Below are 12,628 nucleotides of genomic sequence, written 5' to 3' on the forward strand. Positions count from 1 at the left end.
GGTGGGCAGCTTTTCCGTGGAGCCACTTCACTGATAAGGTTCCGGGCCTGGGGTGCTCCATCTTTCCGCTGTTGCACCGCCTGAGCCGTTTAAACATGGAAGGCGAGAGTACGTCGGCGGTACTCTCCGGCTTTGTGCTCGGCGCGCTGTCCTTCCAACACCTCAATACGGACTCTGACTCGGTGAGCTGAGGGGCGGGGCGGGATCCAGTGTCTCCTCGTGGACTCCCGTAGCCGGCGCCCTCCCCGCCCGCCAGCTTCCTGGTGGCCTTCGCAGTGCCGGCCTCAGCCCTCCGGTCTCTGCCTTCTGTGGCTCCCGGGCCGCGTGAAATGTCCTTCCTGCCCGCTAGGTCTTTTGCAGGATTAGCCCTCCCTTTTTTAAAAAAAAATATTATTTTAATTGAATTTATTGGGATGACATTAGTTAATAAAATTATGTAGGGTTTAGGCATACAATTTTACAGTGCATCATTTCTACGTTGTATTGTGTGTTCTCCACTCCGTCATGTCTACTTCCATCACCATTTATCCTCCCTATACCCTTTTCCACTTCCCTCCACTCCCTTAGCCTACCCTCTTCTGAGCAATGTTTGTCCCCGCGCCCCTATTCCACTGACCCACATGCGCTCCCATTTCTCACTTTCAGCAGCCCCCCTTTTCTGTTTCACCTTGGTTGTGAAAGGGTAGAAAGTTCACATAGCATTAGCCTGCTGCCGCCAGAAGGTTGCCGGTTTACTTTGTTTCTTCTAACTACCGACAGTACTTCCAAAGACAACTGAATTTTTTTATATGGAGCGGCTACTGTGCATGTTTGTTGAAGTGGTAAGGTGGTTAAAGGAATAAGAGATGTTGCATCCAGTGACTATTTGGGGAGAATTCTTAGTGGATGAAAAAGCTTAGTTTGGTATTGTATATCTGACTTTTGCATTAGTATTTAACTTATTAAACTGTAAGGTTGCACCTAGTTCCTTTTCTGATGCTTTCAGTTATGATTTAAACATGTTCAAATATTAGATGTTTAAACGCTTATCTTACACTGGATAAAGTGGTGAAGTACTTTTTTAAATATAGTGCCTACTTTTAAAAACCGGTATTTTTATGAAATCAAACAGTGTAAAACTTCCCAAGTAGTGCCTTAGAGTGTTTAGTAACTTGTGAATACCATGCTGAATAAACTCTAATAATTTCTTAAATAACCTTGTAGATTACACCTAAAAAGGAGCAAATATATATGACAATTTTAAATGTATTAGCTGTGGAAATTATTTTGTGATGTCTTACTGTAAGTATAAAGAGTGGTTCCTGTAGCGAAAAACTTAGCTGTTGGAAAGTACCATAATGTTAGGCCTTTGTCTCTCAAATCTTTCTCCTATAGTCTTGAAAGGTGATTTTCTGGATAGTTATACTTGCATTGTCCCTGCTTCCTTTCCCAGGATTTGTCTAGAGCGCAGAGTTCTGGATTGATCCCTTTTGTCTAGTAAATACTCATATTGTAGAAACATCCTTTTTGTGCTCTTATTCAATGAAATGGTGAGGGGGTGGCATTCGAAATTACAAAGAAGTCAAAATCTTCCTTGTCTGTCAAGCACAATGGATCTTCACATGTGCCAAGAAAAATAATGGAATTGTCCCAAACTCAAAAAATCACCACTGTTGTGGGGAAAATGCATGTTTTTTTTAAAGAATTAAGGCCCGCAGCTCCCCTTTTAGAAAGCAGACTGGTACTGAATTTCAGATCTTTAATATTTTGCATGATTTTTAATCTAGAAGCATTGATCATTGCATCATTTCATAGCTCTGAGGCCTCCATTGGCTCCCAGAAGTATGTGCCATTAATTTAGAGTCCTTGGCTAATCATTTGGGGTGTTCCATTATTGGAGTTATTCCTATCTATGATTTCCTTACAAGTGGGAGCCTTCAGGTCCAAGGCAAACTGCTCTGCTCTTAGATCTTCAGGCACTGTGTCCTCATATCTGGCTTTAAGCCTTTCATGCTTCCAAATGTGCCAAAGTCACAGTGGTTTACAGTATTTTCTACTCATTGGTATTTGACTGTTAATGTTCCCAGCTAACCTGGAAGTGCATCTGGTCTTTTCTGTGCCCCCAAGCTGGAAGCACATATTGTATATACTGTTAAGTACTAGTACTTAGATAGTGGTTAGTTAAGTGACTGAATGGTAGTACTATCAGTATATTCCATATACTTACTGCTTCTTATTTTTATCCATAGGAAGGTTTTCTCCTTGGGGAAGTGAAAGGTGAAGCCAAGAATAGCATTACTGATTCCCAAATGGATGATGTTGAAGTTATTTATACAATAGGTAAGTCACTTATTTCTGTGTCTCCTATTTTTGATGGTTTATGGTGAAAGAGATCAATATAAGTTACCTTTCAAATTAATAGGAAAAAAACATACAAAATTTAAAAAGCATATTTTAAAAGAATATACTGCCCCCGTTTCTCAATTAAAATTATGGCAATGGCCTAGTTTGAAGTAGGAAACAATCTGGGACATAAGCAGGTAAGATTACTTACTGTGGGGGGAGCAGGGATGAAATAGCACCTGCATATATTTAAGTAGCAGAAAGATGGCCAAGCAAAAGGAGAAGGAACCAAATTTCAAAACCAAGAAAAAAGGTAAAAGCTTGAACAAAATGTTAAATACTACAGAAAAGTTGGAAGATGAGAACTGAAAAAACTCAGTGACTGCGAAATTTAAAACCTTATGTAATTTCTAGAGTGTAATGGGGGAAAAAAGAGACTGCAAGGGTTTGCAGAGTAAGTAGTGAAGTAACTGTAGCTGGTGGCAGCTGTTTTTTCAGGGGCAAGAAGACAAAGAGAGTTTTAAAACATATAAGGAGTTTTCCGATTAACATACACAGTTTTGTTTTGTTTTTTCATTTTCTTTGTCCTCACCAAAGATAAGGGTTTTTGGGTTTTTTTTTGGCAGGGAGGGTGGGGGTTGTTTGTTTGTTTGTTTGTTTGTTTCAGAGATTGAGGAAGGGGGGAAGAAAGAGAGAGAAAAACATCAATGTGAGAGAGGAAAATAGTTTGGTTGACCCCCGTACATGCCCCGACTGAGGATCAAACCTGCAACTTCAGTGTGTGCCCTGACCAGGAATCAAACCCTCAACCTTCTGGTGTACAGGACAGTGCTCCAACAAACTGAGCTACATGGCCAGAGTTGATTAACATATACAGTTTTTTTTTAACATTTTTAAAACAAAATTGGTGTACTTTATAAGAAATTTGGCATGACATCATTCTATGGTATGACCATTTTCCCATGTTAAATTATTCTCTAAATATCATTTTTTATAACTATTGTATTGTCTATGACCATACTCTTATGGCACTACATAATTTCAGCAGTCCTTTAAATAAGTAAATTATGATCAGAATTACTTCCAATTTTTTTAGTATCATAAGTTACACTACAGAGAACATCCTTGTCCATATCTATTAGACATTTTCCTGGGAATGTGATTATAATGTCAAAGGATATGAACATTTTTAAGGCTCTTGATCTGTATTCACAAATTGCTCTCTGAAAAGAAAGATACCAGTTTATATTAAAACTATCCATGTTATTTTGTTTGCCATTTTAAAAGGTTAAAATGGAAGTACATGTACATGTATATAAATGTAGTATATATGTGTAAAGTAAATATATAAAGTAAATTTAAACTTACTAGTCTCTGTGGCAACCACTGTTGGTTTCATAAGTATTATTTTACTCATTAGCAATACACATAACACACGTGTGTATATTTTTATTTGTACAAATGGGATCATACTATATAGGGATAAATACCTCCAGTATGTCATTAGTGCATTATAGTATCAATGTGTAGAGTCTGTCATTCTTTCTAATGGCTTCAGAGTCCCATTATATGGATGTACCATAACTTATTTAAACAGCTATGAATGACTTTCTATTTTTTTGTTAATATAAAACAATGAAATAGTGGACATTTTATGGTGCATATATCTTTGTGCCTTTGGATATACCTGAAATCAAGTTCCTAGTGGTAGACCATTGCAGTTTGGAAAAGTCATGCCATCTTAGATTCCCCCATAATATGTAAAAGTGCCTGGGTCCCCACAATCTTGCTACTATTAATTATTAAGTCTTTTAATCTTTGCCAATTTGGTAAGGAAAAACAATAATCGCTTTAATTTGTATTTCTTAATTACAAATGAGGTTAAGAGTTTATGTGTTTGACCTTCGGGGGAGGGGCTTTTTCTTTTAATTGGCATGCTACTCAGAGTAACATATTTTGAGGAGTCTAATTAAGCAGTCATTTATTGAGCAACTTCATTGTGCCAGGAACAGTGCTTAGCTTTAAGATGTCAGGCAAGTGCTGTAGAAACACTTAAGTATTTCCTCAAATTATGTTAAAATGTTAGATTACTTTTTTAAAAAAGTTTTATTTATTTATTTTTAGAGAGAGGAGAAGGGAGGGAGAAAGAGAAGAGAAACATCGATGTGAGAGAGAGAAACATTAATGTAGGAGGTAACCTCCTACATGCCCCAACTGGGAACCAAACCTGCAACCCAGGCATGTGCTTTGATCAGGAATCAAACCAGTGACCTTTTGGTTTGTGGGATGATGCTCAACCAACTGAGCCACACCAGCCAGGGCAAAATATTAGGTTACTTAACACACATGGCAACAGATAAAGTCCAAGATATATGAATTATTGCATTGCTTTAGTTAATGAGATTTTCATTTTTTAGAGATTTCACTTATTTATTTTTAGGGAGGGAAAGGGAGGAAGATAGAAGGAGAGAAACATCAATGTGTGGTTGCCTCTTGCATGCTCCCTACTGGGGACCTGGCCTGCAACCCAGGCATACGCCCTGACTGGGAATCGAACCAGCAACCCTTCGGTTCGCAGGCCAGCACTCAGTCCACTGAGCCACACCAGCCAGGGCAGAGTTTCATTTTATATGTCCCTTATCTACACCAGAAAATGTTTGGCTGTTAACAGTTACAAAGATTGTGTTCAGTGTTTTTCAGACAGAGGAATTTATCTGAGGTTAGCATACATTTGCTGGAAGAAAAATGTCTAAAGAGGACGATTACTTTTCCTATTAGATTTATTTTTAGTGATGGGAATAAAACTCACCTCTTAAAAAGATGTTTTGGCCCTGGCTAGGTAGTTCAGTTGATTAAAGCATTATCCCAGTATGCCAAAGTTTCTGTTAGATCCTGGGTCAGGGCACATGCAAGAATCAACCAGTGAGGCCCTCGCTGGGTAGCTCAGTTGATTAGAGAATTGTCCCAATATGCTGAAGTGGTGGGTTTAGTCCCTGTTCAGGGTACATGTGAGAAGTGTAAATAAGTGGGACAACAAATCAATGTTTTACTCCCTCCTCCCTCCCTCTCTTTCTTCTCTCTCTCTCTCTCAAATCTATAAATTAAAAAATAATAATTTTAAGAATCAACCAATGAATGCATAGTGGGTAGAACAACAAATCTATATTTCTTTCTCTAAAATCAGTTTTTTTTTAAAGATTTTATTTATTTATTTTTAGAGAGAGAAGGAAGGGAGGGAGAGAGAGAGAGAGAGAGAGAGAGAGAGAAACATCAATGTGCGGTTGCTGGGGGTTATGGCCTGCAACCCAGGCATGTACCCTGGCTGGGAATCAAACCTGGGACACTTTGGTTCCCAGCCCGCGCTCAATCCACTGAGCTATGCCAGCCAGGGCTAAAATCAGTTTTTCAAAAAAAAGATTTTTTTTTCCTTGATAGTTTGTAGTTAACATTAACAAATCCTTTGTGAAGCAACTACTTGGAATAGCAAAAGATAATACCATTAACAGCTGTTTTTATCAATAGGGTAAAATTAGAGCATACCCCTTTTTAGAATTTAAATGAAAATATAGCAGCTTTGAAATTATCTTTTGTGTTATTGTTAGTAACATTTAGAGGGAGTATGCCACTCTAGTTAGGAGCGAGGCATTTTGAATATTGGTCCTACAGATTTAATATCTCTACCTGTTACCTCATCTTTAAAATAAAAGGAATAATAAAACATCTGTCTCATAGGTTCATTGTGAGGTTTAAATGAGGTAATGGTAATGTACTTCCCGGCACAAGGTGTTCCACATATGTTATTCCAATGACAATTAATGTAATTATAACTAAAAATTCTTTTTTCCAGACATTCAGAAATATATTCCGTGTTATCAGCTTTTTAGGTGAGTAGTAACAGCAAGTAAATAATCCTCTGTGAAAATTACTCTCTGCGAGTGAAGTCATTTTTAAAACTAACAAAGTATCATTGTTATATACATGGTGGTGCCAATTAAAATGAAAAGACTTTTTAAAAAATACATGAAAATTCACTTGTTCATTTCAACCCTATTGATTAGTTTGTTTTCTGTTTTTTTAAAAACTTTTTATTTGAAAGATTTTATTTACATGGTATGTTGCTTCTCTCACACCCTGAACTGGGGACCCTGCCCACAACCTAGGCATGTGCCTTGACTGGGAATCAAACTGATGACCTTAGGGTTCATAGGCTGGCACTTAATCCACTAAGCCACAGGAGCCTGTGTTGTTCCCTATATTGTTCCCTATATTTATATGTTTGCTTTACCTGGTCTCCACTATCTCTCCCAGTACCAGTTTACCATGAGGATTGCTTTTCCTTCTCACATCCACTCACCTCATTGCATATTATAACTTAGTGACACATTCTCATACATCAACAAAAAAAGCAAGCTTTTTTCTACCTTTTTATTCCAGTTTATCATCTATTTCCCCATTTATATTTTTCAGTGTTATCTTTTGTCTGTTAAGCAGTTAGTTTCTTTAACCTGCTTCCTGGTGCTTCTCTAGGGTGGAAACTTGTGCTCCTAGTCCGACAGGTGGTAGTTGATGCAGACACCGGCCAGCAGTATCTGTGGCATTGTAGATGAGACGAGACAAATTCACACGGACTACAGAGTCCCATGGAGGAAAAGGGATGGCACGGCTACTCTCTTAAGGGGAGAGGGCCCCTACCCTTGCCTTGACAGACTTTTATTGCTTTTCTGGGCACATTACATTGAGGATGGTCCTCATTTACTATGCACAGGTTCCCTTTAAGTGGTTACCTTTTACAGAAAACGAAGGAGAGGATGCTACTAATCACATCACAGAAGAAGGATATTTGCAAATGCAAAGGGAAAAGTGGTTGAACTGGTTCCACTCATCCTTGGAAGGCTTAGCATAGATTTTAGGAAGTCACTTTAAAGATACCTAGTAAACATTTGCTGCCTCAATTCAGGGTGAGTGAAATTTAGCAAAAAGCAAGTCTCAAAGCGGCCTAGGTACAATGCAGGCCTGATTCCCCGTGGGAAAACCTATCTGTGAGTGTGGGTCCTGTGTACCAGACCTTGCTTTCCACTGGCCTTTCCAAGTGGAAGCTGGGCCCACATTATGCAGAATGGTCTCCTATAAGTGGTAGCACTATTAGCCCTAATATAGGCTGTGATATTTTTAAAAACTTTATTGAGGTATTGCTACATACATATAGAAAAGCACACAAATGAATTTTCGTAAAGCACACACCTATAACCACAACCTGGTGTAGTTTAAACAAAATAGCTTTATGGTTTATATAAACCATACGTGAAAAATCAGCATTATTATCTTACAGTCATACTGTATGTACTCATCACTCAGGTTGTGTAAGGGTTGCAGTGGAGCATGTTTAAGGTGAGAAAGATTTATAGTAGGGGATTATGGAAATAAAGGCTTAGTATAACCTTAAACTGCTGTACCAAAAGAGGTACAGCTCCTATAAATGCCTTATATACAATGACATACAAAAATAATTATTGAATGACTAAGGTATTCTTAGTGGAGACTCATTAAAAACCAGCAAACTCCAAAAGGTTATGGGTTCAATTCCCAGTCAGGGCACATATCTAGGTTGTGTGTTCAATGATCAGGCTGCATACAGGAGGCAGCCAATCACTGTTTCTCTCTCTCCCCCCCCCCCCCTTTACTTTCTAAAAGCAATGAAAAAAAATAATGTCCTCAGGTGAGGATTAAAAAAATAAACCCAGCAAACAATTAAGAGAGTTAAAAGTGATTCATATCTTCTGGGGACTACCTTAAATAATTAGATCAACTTAAGAGTCTTGGAGCTGAGGAAACCATCTGATCCAATGATGAGAAACCTATGCCTCAAGGGCATAAGGAAAACCACCTAAAATGACTCTCATTTAAAAAAGCTTATTACATATTTTATTTTCCCTTAGCAATAAAATAATAGGCCTAAAAAGTTCATGATGTAACCAATGCCATAGAACTGGTTAATGGTAGAGCAAAAACTAGAAGAATCAGGATTTCTTGAGTTCTAATCCAATATTACACCACATAGTTTTCCCTTGTTTTAAAATAAGTGAATGTGTAAAAAACGGTCTTTTGTTACCATACTTCTGGGACTCCAAATTGGATAAGCTTTAACACCCAGTTTTATGTTCTTGCACATAAACTGGGTGGCAAAGTTACGGCCCCATGGCCTGTTCTTTATTTGGCACTCTGTCTATAAATCATTAGTATATTAAGGGTTGTAAAAACAAACAAACAACAAAAAAAATAGAGGGATACACAACAGAGACTATGTGTCCAGCAAAGCCTAAAGTGTTTACTCTCTGGCCATTTACAGAAAGTTCAACACTGCTCTAATACATTGCTTATCAGAATTTTCCATTGAAATATTGATTTACCTCAGGAATCTGGGAGTTCTTGGAAAACAGGTCATTGAAGCCTAATACTTAGTCACTTAAAAAAAAATTCATGTTAAAGAACTTAACATGAATTCTGCACAATACAGGACGGGGCAAAAGTACGTTTACCATTTTCAGTATGCAAAACAGTTTATTCTTGTATTATTTTTTATTAATTATTGTATTATTTTACATATGAACAACTGTAAACCTACTTTTGCCCCACCCTGTGTATCTGTGTCTATTTTAAAATGCCCCCTTCCCAAAAATGTCACATAAAATCAGTGCTAGCATAGATAAGGTGTACACTGTTACCTGTTGTTTCCTGTATACCCTGGTGTATTTCCTTATGTCCCACTTTGAGAACCTCAGAAGCAGACAATCCTTGAGAAATACAGGAAAAACCTCTTGTATTTAGAGGTTTCATGTTGGGATAATAAACAGTAAAATACAGGGATCTGGGATCTGTTTGATGAATTGACTAGCCCCCCCATCTAGGGGGCGCTAGTCAGTTCATCAAACACTTTATTTTCCCAGTAAAAAAATTTTAATGTAAGCCTTTGTAAGTTAAAAAATAAAAAATATATATACATATAGCCCTGGGTGGCTTAGTTGGTTGGAGCCTCATCTCATACACCAAAAGGAGGCAACCAATTGATGTTTCTGTGTCATATTGATGTTTTCTCTCTTTCTCTCTCTCTCTTTCTCCCTCCCTCTCTCTCTCCCTCTCTTTCTCTTTCTAAAAACATCGTTAGATGAGTATTAAAAAAAGAAAGACACATATTGCCTGTTAGGATATACAGGATCTGGCACAAATAGCACCCCTTGTGTTATTACAAAATCTTTTATTAGAAAATCATAAGCATGCAATTCTATAACATAACAATATCACACTCAAGCATATCTTATGACATTTCAGGTGAAATGTTCATATTAAAACTATACATTATTACACCCATATTATTGCCCTACCAACAACCACACTTAAGCAGGCTTTATGTCTGCTAGACCCTGTATGTTCAGTTCTATGTAACTTAAGGTCTTTAGTGTACAGATTACTATTAAAAGCCTATTACAGTGACTATTATTTGTAAAGGATTTTGCATAACAGTTTTGCACCATCATAGAGAAGAATATTGTTTATCTCAATGAATGTTAGTAGGAGGAAAATGTTGCTTGCATTCTGTTATTATTGGAAGGGAAAGAAGGTTGAAAATAAATGCTTTAGAATTTTTTAGAATTATCTTTGAATTCTTCTTACATCTTTGACTTTCCAACTACAGAACAAAGACCACTAAACTAAACCGTACCTTGTCCCTCACCCCCAAAAAAAGAAACCCCAAATCAACCAACTCCTGAAACACCTGAAATACTTCTCTGAATTTAATGCAAGTTTTGCTTTTGGAATTAACAATAAATAAATTGCGTTTTTATTATTGTGCTTCATTACTCATTTTATACATTTTCATATGTACCTATATATTTTTTAAAGTTGTCATAAGTAAATTATGAATGAATTTTAAACTGGTTATGTGATCTTATAAATACTTGTATTTAATGAAGTTTGTTTAAAAAAACGTGATGTGCAAACTCATCTCTTGAAGTTACTCTACTCCTTTTCCTTTTTCATTGCTTATGGACCTCATATTCTATCACTTTAAGTCTGTCACTTTGAGAACTTTCTCTACTGTTTATTTTAGAACTTCATCTGACACACCAGTGAGTATATGGTTTTTGGTTGTTAGGTTAGGAGTAACTAAAATTAAAGGTAATAATAAAATCATTCACATTTTTAGTTTATTTGAAATGCTTTTAATTTTGGCTTTTACAGCTTTTACAATTCCTCTGGTGAATTAAATGAGCAAGCACTGAAGAGAATACTATCAAGCGTCAAAAAGGTACTCCCTTGTTTACTTTGTCTTTTTTATAGTATTATTTTCAATTCCTAAAAATGTGTAATGTGTTGACAGAACTTTTATACAGCGTGTTTCTTCACAATGTCCTCCTATAACACAGGTAAACCTTTTTTCCCCCAGAAATGTAAAAGGGCTGCTCTGAAAGCAAAACTAGTTATTAAAAGTGTTAATCTTATTTTCATCCTTCCCATGACTATTCTAATGAACATTGATCTCGTCCTCTTCTGTCTTCCCACCATATCCCTTCCCAGTACTATTTATCCTAGGATTTAATCCATTACTGTTTTTACATAGCCATAGTTACTAGTTTTTATATTGCAGGAACAATTTTCTGTACAGTGCCTTATTTGAATCTTCTACAGTATCCTTGGTGTTTAGTTAAAACTTGTTGAATGATCCAAGTACATTTTTCTTTTCCAAATACTAAATTCTTCCTGGGTCTTATTTTTCTCTTAAAATCTTTTGATCCCTGAGTTCAAAATAAAAGTAAATTCAGTAGAAGTTTCTTTCAAAAAAAATCCTTCAGTGAAAATGCGTGGGCTTTCCCCCTAGTTATATTTGGGTAGTATTTGAAAAGGTACCTGTAGCCCTGGCCATGTGACTCAGCGAGATGAATGTTGGACCGCAAACCAAAAGGTTGCCAAGTTTGATTCCTGGTCCAGGCAAATGCCTAGGTTGTGGGCCAGGTCCCCCATTGGGGGTATGCAAGAAACAAATGATTGATTTCTCTTGCACATCAGTGTTTCTCTCCCTCTCTTTCAACCTTCTTCTATCTATAAAAATAAATCAAATTTAAAAAAGGAAAATTTACCTGTAAAAAGTTTGTTTTTTAGAAGTAATTTTAATTTTCTCAATTTAAAAGAGCAAATATAAAATTTATTTGCTAAAACTGTCAGATCTCTAAGCAAAGTGTTTATTTTTTTTTACAATCACTAAGTTTTCAACAAATGAAATTTGTATTTTTAATTAAAAAAATACAGGTTTAGTAATACCAAAAATACACCTCTTTAGCATGTTACAGATTCCAAAACCTTAACTTTGTGAAATAGGTGATACCATTCCCATATAAATGTCAGTTTTAAAAGTTACTGGGTTCAGTAAACGAAGTGTCTATATAGGAAACTAACTTGTTTTCTTTGACTGTCTTAATCTAAACTTTGACTAAAGATGAAGATTTTAAGATAGCAAATGCCATAAAAGAAGTTAATCTCTCTCCCCCCGCCCCAATCTATATTGAATAAAATAGGCCCTGGCTAGGTAGTTCTGTTGGTTGGAGCACTGTCCTGATACACCAAGGTTGCGGATTCGATCCCTAGTCAGGGAACATAAAAGAAGCAAACAATGAATTCATAAATAAGTGGAACAACAAGTCATTGTTTGTCTCTCTCTCTTCCTCTGTCGCTCTCTGTCTCTCTTCCCCTCCCCCTGCCTCTAAAAATCAATTAAATAAAAAATAATAATTAAAAGAAATAGAGAATAAAATTTAGTCCTGAAACTGAATGGAAAGTAATTTAACTGCAAGACAGTTTGCATACTTTACAAAGTGTAAAGTGTATATTTAAGTGTAAGTTTTGTTTACATATAGTCAAAATATTGCTAAATATTAAGAAAGCCATTTTTTAAGGCCATCAATTTTATAGCTTATGACAGTAAGATACAATAATTGTAACCATTAAGGTACATACCTGATATTTTTTTTCTGTATTTCCTTTCAGGATGTGGTGGGTTGGTATAAATTTCGACGCCATTCAGACCAGATCATGACATTTAGAGAGAGACTACTTCACAAAAACTTACAGAAGCATCTTTCAAGCGGGGAACTTGTTTTTCTGCTATTAACACCAAGTGTAATAACAGAAAGCTGCTCTACTCATCGACTGGAGCATGCCTTATATAAACCTCAGAAAGGGTAAATGTTGGCCAATCACTGGCTATCCTCAGCTAATGGAAAAATATACCCAATATTTTCATAACACTTTTTGT

At 36.5% G+C, this 12,628-nt stretch overlaps 1 protein-coding gene across 3 annotated transcripts in view; it reads left to right on the forward strand.

The window, feature by feature from the left end:
- ABRAXAS1 (abraxas 1, BRCA1 A complex subunit) overlaps window positions 1-12,628 on the forward strand; it is a 25,996-nt gene continuing 13,368 nt past the window's right edge. The window contains exons 1-5 of one of the 3 annotated variants that reach the window (XM_028507191.2): window positions 1-182; window positions 2,229-2,319; window positions 6,170-6,206; window positions 10,561-10,627; window positions 12,361-12,554. In XM_028507191.2, coding sequence (XP_028362992.1) covers window positions 96-182; window positions 2,229-2,319; window positions 6,170-6,206; window positions 10,561-10,627; window positions 12,361-12,554 — 476 coding nt within the window. In that variant the 5' untranslated portion in view covers window positions 1-95. Of the gene's footprint in view, window positions 183-2,228; window positions 2,320-6,169; window positions 6,207-10,560; window positions 10,628-12,360; window positions 12,555-12,628 lie in introns of those variants that run through there. The other 2 variants (XM_036027133.1, XM_036027134.1) reach the window with 2 other exon arrangements.

The sequence above is a fragment of the Phyllostomus discolor genome, chromosome 1 (assembly GCF_004126475.2).
Source record: "Phyllostomus discolor isolate MPI-MPIP mPhyDis1 chromosome 1, mPhyDis1.pri.v3, whole genome shotgun sequence".
Taxonomy (NCBI): domain Eukaryota; kingdom Metazoa; phylum Chordata; class Mammalia; order Chiroptera; family Phyllostomidae; genus Phyllostomus; species Phyllostomus discolor.